This window comes from Gavia stellata, chromosome 4 (genome assembly GCF_030936135.1).
Source record: "Gavia stellata isolate bGavSte3 chromosome 4, bGavSte3.hap2, whole genome shotgun sequence".
Classification (NCBI taxonomy): domain Eukaryota; kingdom Metazoa; phylum Chordata; class Aves; order Gaviiformes; family Gaviidae; genus Gavia; species Gavia stellata.
Window position 1 is genome coordinate 35,165,747 of NC_082597.1, and position 21,234 is coordinate 35,186,980.

Consider the following 21,234-nt stretch of genomic DNA (forward strand, 5'->3'; position numbering starts at 1 on the left):
TGCCACCAGGCTGTCCCAGCTGCCAGGGAGCTTGGGGACCCTCCAGCACCTCAGCGTCCAGAGGGTACTGGGGCGTCAGCAGTGTCTCCTGTGGAGCTGGAAACAGCAGCTCTTCACAGGAAGCAGTGGTTGTGAGACCAGTTAGCACAGCATTTTTTTTTTCCATGTAGTTTACTAAATGTCTGAAATGAGCAGCTGGAGCCAATGTTGTTGCCTGCAAACACTAACAGAAGACTGTTATCTAACCCAGGTGTGGAATGGGAGGTTGCTTGAGATCCCTTCCAGCTTCATGTCTCCCATGCTTTTATGAAAACAGTCTTTAATCACCCAGGTTCAGCGCAAGCTTTTAAGTGTTTGCAGTAAGTGATGATTTAATTAACCAAAACCATTCTCCAGGTGTTTTTTTTTCAGGATGCTACTGGACAGCACAATGTAGGATGGAAATGTTGATGGGATTTCCACCACAGCACTGAGACCGAGCTCAACGGGAAGAAACTCTGTGAACCTGAGTTCACCCTTGACCTCCAGCCAAAGCACCTGGGCTGCCCAGGCTGGGTGTCAGTGGGCTGGCCCTATAGCCAGGTCCCCAGGTCCCCAGCTTGGGGAGACTCAGCTGCCAGCGGAGGTGGCGTCCAGGAGCTGTAACCCCCAGGAGCCCCCAGCACCTTGCCAGGCAGGTTAATGGAAAACCAGGCAGGTTTCCACTAGGGTCTGCCCAGGCTTCACCTGAATTTAGTTGCAATAGCACATTTTCAGTAAAACTTCCATTGAAATTTAAAGTCAAATGAATGGAAATTTTCCACCTATAGCACCAACTAGACCTCTCAGTGAGTAACTGCTGACTAGCTCCAATTACTATTATGTCAGCCATTGAGAACTAGCCAAGCATGACAGGGTTTACTGAAAATTAGCACCAGAGCCAGCTGTTTTGTGGCTTATCTAGGCCTGCTGCCCTTCTTTCAGATAGATGTTGTTTAACACCAACTTTGATTATTTACGGACTAGAGAGGACTTTGCCCTCTAATGAGTATCCCTGGTTCTGCCTCTTTCCAAATCCAGAGCTGAAATATGTATTGAGTACTTCTGTTTTTTTTTCTATATCACTTCTGGCATTCTTGTCATGCCCATTAAACGACACACCTCTATGACCACAAAAATTTCTAACACATTTTTATTGCTTTCTTTTTTGTCCTTGAAGACATGCCTTTTCCTTTTCTTTAACTATCCTTATTCACTTGCCACAATTTTAATTGTTTAATTAAAACAACGTCTTGCCACAAGAATTTTACAGCTCAAGAACCACCAAGACAGAGCAAAGGAGATGCTGCAGGAAATTAAGGATACCTAACCTCAAGGGAAGGAGAAAATCTGGGAGGATGTTCATGTCATAGGTGTTAAGCAAGTGTCTGGATCTGCAGTGCCTCCGTCATTAGTGGGCAGGTTGCATACGCTGGCTGGCTGGGTTTGTGAACATGGTTCTCACATGAGCTCATCGATGCTGGAGCGGCGCATAGACCAGTATATTTTGGGCCACGATTATACACCAGACAAATATGTAACAGCAGGAAAACCTACAGTTGAAATGATAGGAAGTATTTATACAGAGCAGTACCATCTGGTGTGCGCTCCTAATAGTGACTATACTTAGCTGCTATACTGTGTATCCCGGCTAATCCCACGTTCCAAAGAACGACGCATTCAGTATCTTGCAGATAACCCCACTTTTAACACCAGCCATTCTTTACCCAGTGATGTCTATGCAGCTCTATGAATAGATACAAAACAGGGTATGCAAAAGGGTTATTATATGAAGGGGTTGCCCTGTCTGCTGTCTTGCTCATCTGCAGATACATGGATGCACAAATTTCTCTCTTAAAAGGGAATGCAGTTTTAGTGATACTCATGTTAAGGCTACCAGTTTGACTCTGCTTGATTTTCAAAAAATTCCTTCTCCTGCTGGCCTAAAACAGAAGAAAAAAGTTCTGCAGCCTTTGAAAAATTCATTTATTGTACATCAATGAATGGTTTCGTAATAAAAATACTCACAAGGCCTATTGTCAACATTACAAAATGAACAAGAAACTCGAATATCCACCCTTCCCAACAGTGCTAATGTTAGCGTGCAATACTACCCTTACTCCCAGTATGTGCAGCAGCTGCATATTGCTGTAACCAACATATTTTAAGTTGAAAATTTGACATTTTACAGACTTTCTACCTCTATTTTGGACACTGATGGTTTTGTGCCATGAAAAGGCAGTAGCTTGTGCCATTGTTCCGTAGCTTTTCTGTTACTTTTCTTGAAGTTTTCTATATTTTAGGTGGGCTACATGAATTCCTAAGTCTCTACATGCAGCTGCAGTCACTATATGTGCTTTTGCTCTGAAGCAAAGATGCAGTTACAGTTCAGTTCTTCCTACATGTTACTCTCAGTAACAGCAACAGGAAGAGAGGTGTGTGGGTGTTACTGTTAACTCTAGTCCGTATTAAAGGTCTTTTCAGTCCTAATGCGGCATTATTTATATTAGTCTGCTTAAAATAGAGCAAAAGATTATTGGCACCTTTTTCTTTAAAAAATGCAAACCTAGACATACCATTTGCAAGGAAGTGTGCCCCAGTATATTAAGGATACAGTACTCAAGTGAGCATAAAATACTGCTCAGAAATATAGCAGTTGGCATGGAATATATATTTGACATGCTTTTCCAGTTAACCTGTAAGTAGACACACATTTATACACACACACTTTTATACACACACACACACACACACACTGAATTTCATGTGAAGCTGATGATTGACCAGAGTCAACTTTTGTGTGCCTCATGGCTTTCTGAGTTCACAGGTGTGTCCTCAACAGATTTCTAAGTTGGAAAATGAATACTTCAATTACATGAGCCTGGATTTGTGTAAGCGTGTTAAAACCAACAGTCGCACCTTCCCATTCATTCCCTCCACTATGGAGTTAATGGGACTTTTCTGACTATTTTCCCCTGGTGTGTACAGAGAGCATATGTAGGGGGTACTCCACAGCACAGACAAAATCACAATCTGGATAATTAACACTGAGTGTTAATTAAGCATCCATATAACACTGAACTTAACCTTTTTTTTTTTTTTGTCTTGCACAGCTGCATAGCATGGTACACTTGAGATTGTCAGTAATGTCTTTCCTTTGCATAGCTGAATTTTGTATGTATGCTGTTGAATGCTAGCATATGGATAGACAAGCTAAGGTACAGCAACAGAGCAATTTACCCAAATTTGTGGTTTACAATGGTAATACAGAACTTTGAGGCACGTATTAAAAATTCTCAAGAGGAAAACATCTTGCAATTTATTGTAACAGAAGTAGTAAACAATTGAATGTGTTTTTACACAGGTAACAGTTAGGGCTTGTTACAGGTATATTTCAAACACTGCTGAATAAAAATGAACCTTTTACAAACTCATCAATCCAATATGTTTTCTTCAAAACAATATTAAGTGTGTGGCTATGAAAACAGAGTGACACATAAAAAAATTTTCAAAAATCATTTACCACAGGGTAACTTTGTTATAACTAGAGGAAAACAAAAAATTATGTACATAAATACATATATTTTTATATATAGCAAATTACAGTTTCCTGCACTGAACATTTATCAAATACACAAGTACTGAACAATACTGGATACGGTGCTTTGCCACACCTTGTGGTCTCCTTAAATTTCTGTGAGAATGGAAGACAAGTTTCTATGGAGGGTACAACTTGTTCAGTGATGCAAGCTCACACAAGAATTAAAAAAGTAGAGAAAATAAAAAAAAACACAGCAGAAATGCCTGACATTTCCAGCAAAGGCATCTTTAACAACAAAATGTGAATGCTCGACTGTTCTTCAAGCACACACCCCAGCACAGAGTCTGTGCCAGAAAGCCTTATTCTGTATGACAGTGGTCACCTGCCAAGGGCGACGAATTTGGGCAACAAATCTGATGCTCAGCTTTGTCCTTTGGCTTGTCAAAGCTGTCACCTTTCTGATAAACAGATTGGTAGGGAGCAGTCACCTTTCAGATCCCCTACAGAAACTGTACCAGCTCTCTTGGAGCTGGGCAACCACTCCCACGAACTTCAGACAGAAAACAAGGCACTAGCTGGTTTTCTGGCCATTACCTTTCCAGGGCTCTAAGAACTGTGGTTATTAGCATGACAGGAGAGGTTGCAAAGGGTGATACCAAGCTATTTTTGAGAACTATGTACACAGTTATTTGGTTTTGAAAGTAGAAAACATCCACACCACACATTTCATTTAACCTGGCCAGAAATGCTAAGCTCAGGTTCCTAATGCATAAATAACGATCCTTAGTGAAAAGGATGACGTAGACTCCATTGGGTTCTAGTGACCTTACCAGAAACTGTCTTCAAAATACTGCAGTGACTAGCTAGGAAAACCAGTCCCATTTAGGTGTCCTTTGGAGCACACAATACAAATATTTATGGTATAAAAAGCACTCAGTTGTCTCCACAGGTTAGTGATGTCTGGCACTCGGGGGATTGTAAATCCAGTCCATTACAATAAGAGTCATACTCACAATCATGAAGATTATGCCAACTATGAGAAAAATGAGAGCCTGCAATTGGAGAATAAATTGTATTAATAAAGCAAGTGACTGAGCAGACTGTAGTTCACAGACTGTCCCATTAGAACCGCATTTATGTCACACCCAGGGCCCGAGTTTGGGTCATTCTCTGTGGCCCAAGTAATGTCGTACAGGGCTACATGAATCAAAGTTAGTCTTGTGTGAATTTCAGTCCAAGAGAGCCAGGCTTTACCAGACTAGACCTGAAAAACCCTCACTTCATTATTATGAACAATAATACAAAATATAACAGAGAAACAGCTTTTTTCTTTAAATCTGACCAATTTTCAATGAACAGTCATTGTCTCTGATATCAAGAACAGCTTCAGAATTAATCCTTTTCATTATTATTAGACAAACAGGCAGGCCCATCTCTCTTCTCTGAAGGCATTTCTGTATATATTCAAGTGATTCAGATGCCTACATTCCCCCTTTGCTTTAGCAGGGCTTTAGTTTACTGTAATCTGTCCACACTTAACAATATTCTGCCTCGCAACACAAAGATGAATATTGTGTGTGATCTCAGTGCAGGGTGTGAAATTCTAGATGTGCCTAACACACAGCAACATGAAGAATGAACAAAGAGACATGAACAAATATTCACAGACTCTCTATAATAACAGCTCCAAAAGTCATCCTCAGAAAACATTTTATGATAACAAACCTTTTCTTTTATACTTGCAGTATGTATGGGTTGAACTTCCACTTGTTTTTTGTGAACATGTACATAGATGTTTATCTGTACATCTGTTTACATTTTGTGCCTGCATATATATTTCATCAATAACTTTTCTGATTAAATTTTCAAAGGACATCTCCTTGGTGATATTGTTAAATGTACAGATGGCTATTGATGCTCAGGATGAAAGGTATTGCTGTGGCAGTCCAGCATGACATATTAACACATGCTGTGTATAAATTATAGACCTCCCTATATGTGTCCTGCAGGTGTATGGATCTGTCTCAGTGGGGCACGCACTATTACTTAATTATCTCTGCAGTACGACTTCCTTCTTAACCTTGACCTCAAATCTTCCTGTTAATCCACAGCTGACCTTTTAGCATGAACCAACAGCTCCTTATACACTGTCTAGGTGTTATTTATACAAGTGCAGGTGTTAACTAGAGCTTAGATTGGATTAAATAAATGCCTTTTTCTAGTGATTTAAGACACACTTTAACCTAGACACTTACTGTTGTGTATCAGTAGCAGTAGGGCGCTAAAGGCTTTATCTTGTGAAGCCTGGCTCTCCACGCTAAGGTGAATCACACTGCTTGGCCTGTATTTTGAGTGAGACACTACCATTTGTGATCAGCTGCCGGGTGTTGCAAGTCAAAGGGCCGACTATTTGTGACCAGCGGAACGCACGCACCCTCCCATCCTTCCTTTTGCAATTGCTGCCATCATCCTTACCCCGATCTTCTGGGGAGACCTCAGGGGCTCCTTCTCAACGAGCCGCAGGTAGAAGGCAGCAGGGAGGATGAAAATCAGCATTGTAGCAGAAGAGGCACCTGGAAGAGAAAGCAGAGCTCAGTACCGTGCCATCTGACACATCAGCAATGTGGTGCACCTGCAAAAGAGAGCGCGAGGCAAGGCAGCTGCTCTTCCAAGCCCAGCTGCACAAAGGGCTTTCTTTGTAGACAGCATTTGTGCAGAGCTGTAGATGTCCAAACACTTATCTGAGTGCTCGGGGCCCGAAGAGGCACTCATTACCGAGAGGATTTGTTCAAACTGGTGTGACTGCCAGTGTTATGGACATCCGCATGTGAGTTGGTCAAGCGGGGACAAACAGGCACAAACAGGCACTCCCAGGGCGTGATGAAGCAGGTGTTGAAAACGGGGCGGATGAACTGTGCCCTGGAAGTGCCTACTCCTCTCCTCTCGGCAGAGCCCAGCATGGTGACCCAGGTGTAAAAGGCAGGGAGGTGCAAACTGACTGCTGTGTGGAGTATAAAATATGAAAAAGGCAGAAACCCCATGGAGGTGTCTTTCTCAAGGGCATCTGCATCCCTGAGTCCTCAAGCAGCTCAGAGCATGGAGGGTCTTCATGGACCTCTTTGGTCAGAGACCAAAACTGACCAAAAGAAAGAGGTAGGGAGAGAACTGTGAATGTCAAAAGAAATGTGTCACTTCTCTCTTTTTTCTAACATCACAGTCTGGAAGTCAATACATTTTGTCCAGGCTATAGATGCTTGAAAACCAAAGGTGATTTCCCCCCTCCTCCACATGCACTAAATGCCCTTTTTTTCAAAATGGGAATTCCTTACTGTTTTTTATACTGGGATTATTGGATTCCTTATGTCTCATGCAAGGTAGCAACGAAGTTCGGTAGCATTTAGCTTTGTCTGTCAGCTGTTTGGGAATTTTTATTTCCCTTTTGACTTTAATCTGTGCTTATATCACTCTACTGTAAGAGACTGTCATTCAGTCCATGAATGTAAATATGTTGTGAAAAGGATTAGCAGACTAAACAAAAAGTATTTATGAAACCTACCAATAAATCCGAAGATGTCTTTAATAGTCGGGACAAAAATTACAAGCAGGTTATTAAAAGCAAGAATTACTGCTGCAATCAGGAAATGCCTTATCCAGCTGAATGGCCTTTGGGGAAACAGCAGCGCACTGATAGATGAGCGGATCTGTAAGATGAAAACCAGAATGGAAAGTAAAACAGCAATTAATTTATCTTTGCTTTTCACTTTTTAAAATGATCTATGTTAGTTACTTTTGGTGTGAGAAATTCTGACTGAAGAACTGTGTTTTCAGTCTTTGATTCCCTTAATGTAATCTCACTCTGATGTAGGTTTTTGAGAATTGGGTTCACACTTTAATGCAGAAACTCAAATTTTTGCAGCGTACAAGGAAGTCAAGCAAATAGGGTGTAAAATCAGGGACAGGAAATCTGTTCAACTGAAAGATGTTAATATCAGCAAAAAAACTCCCAAGAAACCCTAACTATGAATACTAATCAGCAGGCAAAAAATGCAAGTGTGAAATTAAGTTGCTGTATTCCTGAACCTGATCTCTCTCAAAATCCCACAGGAGTTCTGTCATTTACTTTTGTGAGAGAAAGAGCAAGCTGTTGTTTTACTTCCATTAAATATATACATATACATATACATATACATCTCTTTCAAAATAAAAGCATATTTTTGAATGCCACTTGGAAATTATAATCCTAAAATCTATTGCAGAGGATCCTTTTTGCTCTGCTGACTTTCTCACGCAACACAGAGAGAGTTTTTTTGCTTTTTCATCAGCAAAGATGGTAAGTAGGAAAAAGGTCAACAGCAAATCCCTTTGGTGGCAGGAGATAGTGTTACTCTGAAGTACCGTGATTAACTTAAAAGACTCGAAATGTAGAAGTTGAACAGAAATGCTTTTACACTGAAAAAAGCTCAAAAAACTCCTCTGTTTGGTTGTTTTAAAATAACAGACAACTGTTTCTGGATAAGTTTGGCAATTCAATAAATGTATGGAGTGCTGTCAGAATTGGAGCCCATCATTTGAAAACACGGCATGAATTTTGCATTTTGTGTTTTTCAGGTTGATGTGAGCCAATAATAGGAAGAGGGAGACAGATTGCAAAAATTTTGTCCAGTCTCTGAGGTGGTGTAAAACAGCTTTATTCCACCAAAGAACTGCTGCCTGCATTCCTGTTCACTTATTGTCAGCATCTTGTGCATTATTCCTGCTGTGACATTGTCCTTAAAATGAAGCTATCAAATTGAAGTTTTACAATGACTAATGGTACATAAATCTATATTTAATTTTATTTTTTAACAGTGCAATGATTGCTTTTTTTTTTATTGAAAAGAATAAACTCTGACTAATTTAAGAAAATACAAATGTGGCAGTTCATAAAAAAGTAGTTGATACAACTGTGCTGCTTATTTGGAGTAATTAGATCTGCTGATCTGGCTGTCCTGATAGGCCGTATAAAATTGTTTGATATGCTGGCTTACAAGCAAACGATATTTTCTTGGGAGTTCTTTTAATAGAGCAATCAGTGCTGTGGTATGTAACTGCTAAGCTTTTGCACACTATTCACCTATAAAAATGATTATACAGAAAGCTAAAAATGCAAAATGCTACGTCTGACAGATAGAAGATTTTACAATGCCCTTAGCTTGTTTTCCCATGAAAAGTAATCAGTTGATTAAGACTAATTTAAGCGTTTGGTCACTGGTTTAAACATGACATTTAAGGCAGAGCACCAGGGTGCTCTGTAAGCTAGATGGACTGATCACTCCGGGTACTTTATACCAGAACAATTTTTTTTGTAGACAACCTCGAATGGTGATCCCTGCTCTTAGGTATTTGTCAGCAAGCCTGGAAACAGCACCCATGCAGAGCTCGTGTTTGCATCCCGGACAACGGAGTAACAGGACCCTGGGATTACTGCTCTCATCAGATGGGAACACTACGGTGTGACGCAGATTGCCAGGAAGCCGCCAGCAGCATGATGCTGGGCTTGTATGTGCCCTACACATGGCAGACCAGCCTCCCAAAACCTGCTGACCAGGATCAACTATTTTCTCCCCTGCTGAGTAGCAGCTCAGGGAGGGCATGAGGGACAGTCCTGTAGATGCAGGAGCCTGAAGGTCTGCTCTTCAGGTGGGGATCGGTCCCTGAGGAGGGTCAGTCCCTCTGCAGAGCGGTTTGTTTAGCTGTGCCTTTCTGTCCCTGCTATTGTGGATATTGCGTTTTTCCCTGTGAAGTTCCAAACTTTGCTCAGACTACATCTGTTTTCCTGGCACTCAGCTTCCTCTCCTGTATGTAAGATGTGCACAGGGCCTCTGCCTCTCTACCTTGGCAGCCAGGTCTGGCAGTCCTGCACAGTGTGTGGCCTGAGCCGCCCGTGTCTGTCTTGAGTTTGGATGCTGTAGCAGGTGCCTATGCCTGTATTAGGAAATCTCATAAGTGGTTTCGGTATATCCCCAAGTCTTTGGTACTTCCACTGCTGCTCTGACCAATATAGTACAGAGAGACCCAGAGAGAGACACGGCAGTTGTTCCTGATTTATTTCTGATTTATTTATGAAGACTGATTTATTTCAGTCTTTCAAAGTTTGCAACCCTAACTACCGAAGGTCCTTGCTCTGGTCAAACTGCATGTGAGAAAACAGATCCTCACAAATAAAAAGTCAGGCTTACTTTTCTTCAACGTTAAAGTCCATCTGTGCTAAGTATAAACAGTCAGTGTATACGGGCTAGCCCCGATTTCAGCTCCAGCAGCTCTGTTACTTACAGGGAAAAGGACAAGGGGCACAGTCAGGGTTACAGCCACCAGCACTGCCAGGCGAACTGACAGCAAGAGAGTGTCAAAGGTGTACACTTTGGTGTATGTATGAAGTAGCTCATCTTCAACTTCCCCTACAAAATAGAAACAGAGAGGAGTTAAATCACTTAAGCAATACCGGCACATGCAAAAGGATCTTTATACTACAGCCAGATAAGATTAGCTCTGGCCCAGCTGCTGTCATCAGACACATGTTATGGGCTAGGCACGAAAGAGGAATTTTCCCAGCAAGTCTGATCCAAGTCCGTCATTCAGAGACTATGAGGGTAATACAGCTCTGAGGTGATGCTTTGTACTCCAGTATCTCAAATTACTTTCTCAAAGTCATTAACTGGATGTGGAACCTGAGGTAAAAATAATTCCTGTGATATGGAATAGGAAACAACTGACTAAACTGGGAACAGATCCCTTGACCTCCATCCAGGTGTCCCACCTCTCAGACAGAGCCCTCTTGCCCCAGCAGTAGAGAGCAGATTGTGCTGTGTCCTTCACTTCTCTGCTGTAACAGAGGAACTAACGAGGTAAAAAGAGGTGCTGTTTGCATAAAACTGTGTGCTAATACAGGGGCTACTCTGTTTACCTACCGGTTAGTCTAGCTCATCCATATTTTTTTTACACTAGAATGATTTGCACCTGTTTTTCAGCATAGGTGAAGCTGAATTAGTGGCGTCAGAGCCAGGGTGGGTAGCACTTAACAGTGTCACATAAAACTGTTGAGCACTAGAGTATTTTTAGTACAGCCACTCTTGGCCTTTGCCAAGAGCCAAGTTTACAGCAGCTTGTTGTCTGAGTTCATAAAACCAAGAGATATGCAACTGGTCCCCCTAGTAGGTGCCCCTGAGTCTCTCATGGGTGAGGAACTGGTGGCCTGACAGCTCGGTAAGTCCCACCGCTTGTTCAGGAGGTTACACACTACCTATTATGTTTGAATAATGCTTACACCTGGATTCAGGCCCACAGAAAATACATGAGCACTTGAGCCTCAGTGTGATAGATCCATCTTGCCTGCTTAAAATGAGAGGGAAAATTCCGCAGAGAACAGGGCTTTGACCTACCGTAGAAGGTAAGATATCCAAAGAGGGCAGCCAGAAGATACATGATAAGCATGCCAGTGATGGAGATATTTGAGACATTCTGCATCCGCTTTCGGGAACGACTGAAGTAGGAAAGAAAGAGAATAGCAGTGCTATCCTTAATAAAGCCTCTATTTGTACAAGTACTCTGAGGAGGCATAGCTCTATTGACATCCCCTCACTGGCTACTAAGCTCATAGCAATTATATTAGCTACACAGAACTCCTTGCTTGAAGCTTTGCAGCTCTATGCAGAACAGCACAGACTTATAAAAGTGTGTTGAAACTCCATTTCTACTGCTTACTTAGTGACAACATATAAATGTGCCACGTTATTGTGTATATCAGTATTTATATACTATCAATCTCAAATGGTGTATTTTAAATAAAAAACGGAGTGGCTAAAATTACAGGGCTGGTAATAATAATAGGCAAAAGAGCTTGCAGTCAGCTCTATACGAACATACCCTTATACCTACATAGGGCTGTTCCGCAGGTTCAAGAACCTCCTGCAGGTCAAATCCTTTCTTTAGAAATCCTTTCATTAAAGACTTGGTGTAAGAAAATCTTCAGCATATAGGACCTGGAAGCAGGTTCCCAAGTCATTTGAGAATTTTTATTTCTTCTGAGGTTAAACCTGCTGAAATAGGAGGTAGTGGGTCTTGGCCTCCTTGAGTTCTGCAGCAAAACCTCCTGTAATGTAATTCTTGCTGTTGAACAAATGTGTTTTCTTAGCCCTTCCCAACTGTCAATTCTGTGCTGGTTTAAGCAAGTGTATTTGATTTTTGATATTTGATAAGCAAAATAGTCTGGGTTAAGAGCCTATGTAAGACACCCAAACCAATGGCATCCCAAGAAACTTTAAGCAGCAGCTGACCCAGACACAGAACTCATTAAGATATTTTTAGAAACCAGAATTATCTATTTCAGTGCAACCAAGTTCCCCAGTATATTTCACATCATTCGAAGGACTGTCCAGATTCCTCCTTTCCTAAGTAAATATTGATCAATGTGGCTATCTGAACAGTGGTTCTCTGTCACCAGTATCTGACTATTAGGTCAAAGCAAAGCCAATATCTGCTTACTATGGAATGCAATAAATCATTAGAGGGTGGGTGTCTACACACCACCAATCAAGGCAGAAGACACAGAGAGTGATTTCTAGCTATGGTTAACTGGAAGTATGGGACAAAATTTAAGAACCTTACTCTTTCAGTTCACTGTATATTGGTAGCACCTCAGGGTGGCATACGAATGCAAATGCCAGGATGGGTATTGCATAGGCAGTCTGTAAAATAAAGCTCCCATTAGTAAGAATGGTCACTGCTGTACCTCTGACTTTTGGCAGGCAGCAGTTTAGCTGTGGTACGAATGGCTAAAGACAAATTCTACAGAATGTCTCTTACCCGTGAGTTGAACACAAAGTATTTTGGCTGACACATGTCACTACGGTCGCTGTGTGCTTCGTATTCTACACCACTTTTGGGGGAGGTATCTTTTGGCTCCTCAAGGCCCGGCAAGTGCCCAGCTGTGTTGTCCATCATGAAATTCACACCAGAACTGAGAGACTCATTTGGTAACATGACCAGGTGCATTGGCACTGTGTAGTTGGTGGTGGTCCAGTTTTCAACCCCGTGGTCCATGATGGGGAGAGGACAGGGTATTTGAGATTTCTTGAATATTACCTACAAAAGAGTAGGCAATGTCAGCAGAAGAGTACCACCATAGAGATTACACTTACACCCACGATATGCCAACAGAAATACAAACAGGCACAGAGACAAGAGAGGTGAAAGAGTGGGAGCAAGAAACCAAGTGCTATCACTTCTGCTTCTCCTGCTAGTATTTGTTGTTACTCTGCCTCTGCTGTTGTCCTGCTTTATTTTTTATTCTCAAGTGTTGATTTTTAGGCTGATCTTTTTTATTCTGGCTTCGTTCAGCAATAAGCTTGTTGATTTGATTCACTTGCAGGTGCTATAGTAACATCCACATTAAATCTTCATGGTAAGAAATGTAACAGCGTTGCACAGTTTACAGGCTCTGTATTTGCTTAGAGACGATACCCAAACAGTCACCTACCGCACTGACAAAGAAAACCATACAGGTCAGCGAAAAACCACTCGTATAACCAAGATAACCTGTGAAGTAAGAAAAAAAATATACAGTTCAACGACATATAAATTCACAGTCTTAACAGAAATAATAAATGAGGTTAAGTGGGTCATTAATCTTACCTAAACTCTTTAGAAGGGAGAGGGGAAGAATAATCCCAACTGTTACAAGTATGACGAGGTAGTTCCCATTTAGATACCATTCTCTAAAGAGGAGGAATAAAAAATAATAATTATTATCATTGACATAAAAGTGAAAAAAATTCATCTGCGGTTCAGGTTGGGCAAAGATACCTACCCAGAACTCTCCTCAAGTTTCATAAATGCTCTGATCACTTCAGGAAGTTCATATTTAATAATAAAGAGGTAGCTTGACATTGCTGAAAAAACCAAACAAACACCGTCAGAGAAAACAGTGTAGCGCCGACGAAAATAATTTGTTTTAAAAAACATTAATGCTGCATGAAAAACATATTGTTTTGGGAAACCAGATTTTGCTAAAATAGAGAAATGAGTTTTGTTCAAATAACAGTGTGACTAAATAGAGGGTATGTTCCCTTGATATTTTTATGAGCATGTCTTGAATGACATGTAGCATTCAGTATTAGAATACAATACAGTTATTACTGAATTAACAACATGCTCAAATCACTGTTCTGATGAAATTTACACTCTTAACTTTTCCTTTTGTTTTTCTGTTGTAAATGTTGGTTTTCCAATGGACACTGTCCATCCACATTCTGTAGTACCTTTAGTTGTTACTGTCTCTAAATCTCTTCATCTACCATATCCCTTCTATTTTTAGCCTCCTTCTTCTAATACTCTATTCCATATATTTAAAAAAGATATCAAGATATCAAGTTGTCAAGATTCCTGATCAAGGGTGGACTTCTATACATCTCATTTAAATGTACTGCCAGAAAGCATGCTTTTTTCAGTTATTTTACGTTGGCCACAGAGAGGTGTCTGGAGACCTGTGGATCAATCTAGACAAGAGGTTGAAAACCACTGGACTAGAGGAACAGCTATTCCTCTCTAACAGGGAAGCACACTTACTTCCTGAATTCAACCACATTTGATATCCAGGCTTGACGAAGGAAAGGAAGACCATGGAATAGGATCTTTTATGAACAAAATCAAAAAGTCTCTTGCAGTAAAGTGATGTGAAAGACCTCTGTCTGGGTAGCAAAGTTGTCGATGGAGATTTTTAAAACATACCAGGTTCCAAGAGATAGATCACAAAAAAAATCTACACACATTTTACTGACCAATGATGTGTTTAATTTATATTTCAACTACCTCTCCTTAAGAAATCTGGAAAAAATTAAACACTCCCCTGAGCTTTCAGATATGGTGTTCTCCAGTCTCCTAAAAGCCTTCTCCCAGGGCAGTAAAAGGAAATAAGCTTTGTTGCACGAAGGCGCAGTCCTACCCCTACTGCTTACGTCAGTAAGTAAACAGTCTCCTGTTCTGAGAGGATGGAGGTTACTTGATAGATATTTCACAGGAAGTATCTGTGTGAATCAATATTTTCAACAATCACTCTTAAACACTCAACATCTTAGAGAGATCACAACCCAACTGTCATTTCAAGAAGAGAATTCAGCTGGAAAATGAACTACTGAAGAGCCTTTTTTTAATGGAGAAGTCAGAACCATGTGCTTTTCTTTTTAGGTGGGATTCATCTTTTCTAAGTTGAAGCAGATGATGTCTAGTCTAAGCTGTACTCAATGAAGAGAAATGGCCAACTCCTTGATGACGGTCAGCCAAGCCAGTTTAGCCATCACTGAAGTCTCTTCACTGGTCATGGAGAGGTCCCAGGCAACTAGCTTTCACCAGGCACTGAAGTGTCAGGTAGCTGAAACACGGCAAGATGAATTCCTCCCACCCTTCCTTATGACAATATAGTGTATACTGTACCTGACTCATCTCTGATGCCTTTTAGCCCAACAGAGGAGTGAAAGCACTTATGTTCTGTAGAAAAGCATTGGAAGCTATAAAATTTTTTTCTAAAAACTTTTGCCCCTTACCTCCAATGTTCTGCATTGTAACCGAAATGAAAACACCACACTTCCCAGGCCAGCCAAATGCCTTTTCTCCCAGTTTTTCATATATTAGTGATCCTGAAACAAACAAACAAAAGAAACATGGGCCACTGCATTGGGCACACTTGATGAATTGCATTCCAAGGTAAAATACATGCATGCAGCAGGGACTCTTGTCAGTCAGAGCCTGATCATACCTCCTTCTTTTGATATCTTCAATAAGAGGTGGACCGAGTAGAGTGACAGTATTGCTACGCTGAGCAGCAGAACTCTGCAAGGCAAAACAGAAATCAGAATCCCAAGCAGGACATCAGAGACACTCCATTAATTTGAATGTATGCTTGCTCATTCTAATGAAGTTCAACGAGTAAATAATTTTCAGCAGGTTTGTGCGTTGGACTCCCAGTGCTAAATGCAGAGATAAGTGTCAACTGTAGCTTACTTGTGAATGCAGTTGCACCTTATACATTCCAGAAGCCCCTCAAGGCTTGTTTAAGTCCATGTAGGTGCCAATTTTATGTTATTCCACAAGGACAGAATCTTACATCTTAACTACTAAAGTACCCAGATTTCTATGCAAGAGTCAGGTCTTTGGTCTCTTACCTGCTCACCGACCTTTCATTTTAATCTCTCTCCTTACTCAGAGCTGTCAAAAAACCACCCCAAACCATGATTGTGACAACTTCACTGCCAGGTCCTGGCTAGTCACTACTCTGACTTCTGCCGTGTCATTGTGAAGTTATTTAGCTTGAGATGCTCACTTTGCAAAGTACCTTAGAAATCTTGCATAATGCTAAAGCTCTGCATGACCCTGGAAAACCTGCTCTTGGAGCACTAGCAGCATACTCTTCTAGCCTAGGTACTGCTTGAAGGTACTGGTGCCTGAATTTGTTAATTCTGATTACTGCCATGTTCCTTCCACACAGCATTTGCATCCTATGTGGTTTCGGCTGTCTGCCTTTTGCGAAGTGCTGTTGAAAAATGTAGCTTTGTATGACATTTTCAGGGCACAACACCATGGGCATTATACCTTATTACAATAACCGTCTTGTCATCAGCCTGCACAAGTGTTGGTGCAGAAGGGTAGGCAATGTTAACGTGACAGAGCTAGGACATACCGATGTGCCTTACTAGATGGCTGAACAAGATGTTGTGCCCACACCTTCCACTCCACTGAACACATGGCTTTGTATAGATACGGGAGCCACTGACAGCCGTGTTCATAAATGAGTTACAGTCTAAGAGGAGGCATAGGCCTGGGGCCAGGTAATGGCCACCAGACCATCACTTTTCTCTCAAGTTTATTTCTCAAAGAGAGACAGACAACAGTACAGACTTCATATAAGCAGGGTCATCTCTCATGCTGTGGGCTCATGAAATATGGAAAGGGGGGATCGTGTCTGAGCTTGTAGTGTATCCTGCCAAGATGGCATCCTTCTTGACCAGGGGCACCCATGCAGCTGCTATTCAGAGACATGGTGTCCGTGTCCTGACACACGAGGTGTGGTAAACCAAAGCCATCCCGGTTGCACTCACTAGATCATGCCAGGCAGGAGAAGAGACGCTCTAGTGTGTGCTCCGTGTGATTGCAAACCTCCCCCACAGGAGAGAAGGGTGTAATGGGAACTTCTGGAGAGTTTCTGAATTTTAGGATCCCTCCTTCTGCCTTCACCCTGTGGAACATCTTCAAGCACGAGAGCACTTGGGCAACATGAAAACAGTAAATTACGAAAATTTGGACAATGCTGCCAGCGTCAACTAAGTTAGAATTAATGTCCAGCAGCTTCCATTTAGTAGATGGGATTTTTCTGTCCCGCTAATGCTAACACCACAATCTGTGAAAACAGAGGAACCTGTGGCAAGTGGATGCATGCCAAGGGGGTAACAATATCACGCCCCCCCCCCCCCTTTTGTACTTTTAAATACAAGTCCTTCCTCTACCAGAAGGGAGAATACTCTCATGCAGAAAGCATGGAAGTATGACAGAAAAGAAAATGAGCTGTGGGATGGAGACATCCTTTATTTTTTCTCTATAAGACTCTATAGGGCTGCTTTAGCATTACTCCTTGCTTTAGCACTGCCAGCAGAGCTAATGTCTTTAGGCTCATATCAGATTTTTTTAGCCACCTGTGTGAATGAACAGAGCCTTAAAAATGAAGATGTTACAATGGCAATTTTTTTTCCCCTAGTGAGGCTTGATGTATCACAGTTTTCTTCCCAGTGATAATTTATGGCCATACTAGTTAGTACAAGTGCTCAGAGAAAGCTGGAGGAAAAAAAATCCTACATTTTTCAGACTCTAATGCAGTCAATTTTAGAACTGGCTTCCATTTTTGTATCTGCAAATACTATATCTAAACCATTTGAGCGCAGGTGCTGGGAAGTACTTATCCAGGACAGCATTCGCATCTACAATTAATTTTCAGTTAAAAATTCTACTGGCAAAACAGGAGGTGTTTCTTAGCAACTGGAAGCTACATGTAGCATTTCAAATGCTGTTGCTGTCATAGTTACACAATCTCCAGAAGAAAGAAGCCATATAAATCTAGCCATGCAACCTGATTTAAAAGCTTGTTAGATTTTGGTAATGCAAAACAATGGCCTATTGTCATACAGTACTGTCATGCTTTATTCCAGCCTCATGGGTGATTAAAATTAAGGCTTCAGTTAACATTAAAACCAGTTATTAAAAAAAGAAAACCAACTTTCTTTTTGTACACTCTCTCTCATTTGACAAGGTTAGCCATCGATTAAAAAACTTCACATGGCTATCTGTTACTGTCTATCAAAACCCATTTTGTATAGATACCATATGTCAGCCACATACCATTGCTGTCATCTGTGCACACTGCGTACAGATAGACTTGAGGGAGCAGCATTAAATCTGAATAAATCTGTGAATGCCTTTGCATTCAAAGCATACTGCTATTTCAGACTTATATCAAATATTCTTCTTCCATTTCTACATAGTGATTAGATAGCTGGGGTGATGGAAGTATATACTTTATGGGTCATTTATTTCCCTTGTTCAATTCCCATACTAAACCAGCAAGATTGCTGTTGTTATTTTAAGACCAGTATACTGTTCTTCCCCTCTGGTTTTTGACTGCACAGTATCAATTCACAGTTGTGTTCCTGATACAAAACAGGGCTAAAATAAAAAAAATATGATTTGTCAGCAGTGGATGGTTCCTTGCGGTGCAGCTGAAACGTTTTCATTACAGACGATCTTACAAAACTTTTCAGCTAACAAAACAAGCTTAATGTACCTCTCTAACCACAAAAACTTTAGCTCCAGCTCACTGCTTATATTCTATTTGCTTTTCTTTCTATGTACTTACACAAAAAGGATAATTCCCGTGTTGGCCATGGCATAGGAGAGCCCTAAGATGCCGCTGCCCATAATAGCGTTGCTGAGGTTGAACGAGGACATTCCAAAGGAAGCTCTGCCCTGGTGCTTTTAGGAGCAAGAATAGAAAATGGCAATTAATTTGCATTTTACTGAGCACAACAGACTAATTATCCTCATTGTTGGTTTTCCCTGTATTGTTCCCTTGATCCCTAGAGGTGGAGCCTTGTCAAGGTGCCTGAACCCACAGGTGCTTGCCACCATAAGGGGTGTCTTTTACCCCCAAAGCCAGCTGTGATGGTAGGTGTTTGCCTCTTCCCACTCTCCCCTTGTCTTGTCGGGGAGAAGGGCTACATCCCTGACAGGCGACTGAGGTGACATAGCCACAACTAGCTGTGTTGGCCAGCCTCCATAGAAATACATGCTGTTATCTAACAGGTTTTCCAATTATTGATTTAAAAATTTGAGATTATTTTAAAAATTAATCCAACTGATAATTGAATTTTTCTCCAAGTAGGATGTGCTTCTTTCTTTGGGGAACTAAAAGTGTGTCTGGGGGAGAAAAGAAGGAAGTGCTGTGTGGCTTGGGATGGAGGCAGGAGAGTGGGAGAGGACAAAAAACTATGAGAGGGAGGATGGTGCGTGTGGTCTGCCAGAAAATGGAAAGGGAAGGGGGGTATAAGGCTTTTAATTTTATCTTTCAATCACAAAAAATATTTTTTGTTTTTATTTGAACAATCCTAATAAAACCTGTAACATGACCAATAAAACGATGCCTTTCTTTGCATCAACTTCAGGAAAACTTTGAATAAAGTTAAATCCTTAGCAGAGAGGTACCCACACGCACACCCCAGGAAAAGGTGTTTTGCTTCCATCTGCACATGGAGTTGCCTAGAAGTCATGCTGAGCGTGTAATGTTCAGCACTGTAAAGCCAAACATGAATGTCCCTTCTTTAAAAGGATGTGGATTCATTTACACTGGTGCAGAAAACAAACAATACAAGGATGCACGCACTAAGGCCCAGCACTACCTTGATGTAGGAGTAACAAAGTTTCTCTACAGCAAATCTCCTGTCAGAAATATGGGTGCAGACCAACCCTTGGCTGAACATCTCGAGTGAGGTGACAGGAGTACTACTGAAGCCGGGTATGATCTGGGGAATTTCTCTGATTACTTGTGAGGGAAAGACCCAGTTTGACTTGCAAGACAACAGACAGGGTTTGCTACACTAACTGTTAGAAAATGTGTTTACTCCTCCAAAGCCAAGATTATGCTGATCAAGCTCCAGAGAAAATTTGTTTACTGAAACTTTTGGAAAAAGACTCAGGTCAATAAGACTTACTTTGTAATTAACTTTAAAAATGAATAAAACTTACATATTCATCATTATATTCTTCCAATTTCTTTTTACCCAGATATCCATTTGTAAGGAACTTCTGACTTTCTGCATCATCACTAGCAAATGGACTGAAAACAAAGAAAAATAAGAAAATATTAGATAAGGCTTATGACACATGTTATGTTCAAGCAGTGCCTTTTGTCATTAGTGGAAACTTTCCTTTGACATTGCAATGAATATTTAAAAGTCATTCAGAAAACCCCCCTCTTTTCTCTTGTAAGATTCTCATGTCCAATGACATGTGTAATAAATCTTTGCTTTGCCTTGGAATTTAGTTTTAAAACCAGTGATCTTCAAATTAAGTCTGATTGCAGATGTTGGAAAGTAACAATTCCTTACTGCCAGCAATGTGCTAAAGCTGAGCACGTACTTCACATCTGAGGAACAAAAAGTGCCTTGCAACTGCCCTGTTGGAGATACGTGCCGGGGGGTTCAGCAAGCCGAGAGCTGGAGGCTGATGGCTGGTTTTGAGATGTCTTTCTCAGGCCACCCAGATGCTGATGCTATGGTGGGTCCTGCTGGAGATGCCTGAGTGTGGGCTGTCCCTGTGGGAGCACTGAGCTGCTGCCCTCCACACCCTGCCCTGGAACGCATTCCTCCTCTCCCGCAAGGCTGAAGCCCGGAGGCAGCATACTCAGGTGGCATTGCCCTGAGTGCGTATTAATTTACACGTGCGCTGTCTGACTGGGGTGGTTGGAAATTGCCAAGTGGGTGCTCAGGGCTGGGAGCCTGCAGAGGTCCCTCCAGGCAGTGGCTGGCAGGGGGGACCCAGGCTGCCCCTGCTGTGCTGGGTACACCGTCCTCCAGGATGCAGAGCAGGGAGCGTCGGTGCCGTGGGAAAACCCTAGCTAAACAATCGCACTATTTTCAGTATATTACCGAGGAAATGTTTTGAGTCCCAGGTGCCATTAGTGAAGCTTGTTTTTTGATTACTGCTTTCCAGTCTTAACAGAACAGCCTTCCCATTGAAATGCTTACCTCCTAATTGCAGCCTTTTCTGAATCAACCAGCTCCGTGTAGTTGTCTTCAAGGCTTTCCCCACTGTTGCTCTGATCATCAAGTTCGATGTTGACTTTTTGCAGCTCCATACGATCCATTAGAGCGGTCAGCGCTTTCCAGCACACACACTCGCTTCTTCAGGGTAAACAGCACTGTGCCGTCTGCTTGTGGCTCCTCTCTACCATGCAGGGACTACCAGAACACTCTGTTCTGCAAACAAAACACAACGAAACTCATTAGAGTTTTCCTCAAATTAGATAAACCAGTGTGAATCGTTGGGTTTGTGTTTGTCCTTTGTAATAGCATTAAGAGGGGAAACCGTTGCAGACTGGGAAA

At 41.5% G+C, this 21,234-nt stretch overlaps 1 protein-coding gene across 1 annotated transcript; it reads right to left on the bottom strand.

Annotated features, from left to right (window-relative positions):
- Positions 1-4,509: 4,509 nt before the first annotated feature.
- On the bottom strand, positions 4,510-21,015 carry SLC38A4 (solute carrier family 38 member 4). The gene is made up of 15 exons (XM_009810020.2): positions 20,878-21,015; positions 19,877-19,967; positions 18,492-18,607; positions 15,348-15,421; positions 15,136-15,228; positions 13,404-13,485; positions 13,229-13,311; positions 13,074-13,132; positions 12,401-12,679; positions 12,203-12,282; positions 10,978-11,078; positions 9,872-9,996; positions 7,116-7,260; positions 6,035-6,132; positions 4,510-4,611 (listed from the first exon to the last, which is right to left on the bottom strand). The coding sequence occupies exons 1-15, from the start codon at positions 20,994-20,996 to the stop codon at positions 4,510-4,512; spliced, it is 1,647 nt and encodes a 548-aa protein (XP_009808322.1). The 5' UTR covers positions 20,997-21,015.
- Between the last annotated feature and the right edge of the window lie 219 nt (positions 21,016-21,234).

Coding starts and splice junctions, on each gene's coding strand:
- SLC38A4 (XM_009810020.2), bottom strand. CDS start 20,996: ATGGATCGTATGGAGCTGCAAAAAGTCAACATCGAACTTGATGATCAG. Junction 9,997..10,977: donor TGGATATCTTACCTTCTACG/GTAGGTCAAAGC, acceptor TCTATTTTGTAG/GGGAAGTTGAAGATGAGCTA. Junction 7,261..9,871: donor TGCCCCTTGTCCTTTTCCCT/GTAAGTAACAGA, acceptor TTCATCTTACAG/ATCCGCTCATCTATCAGTGC.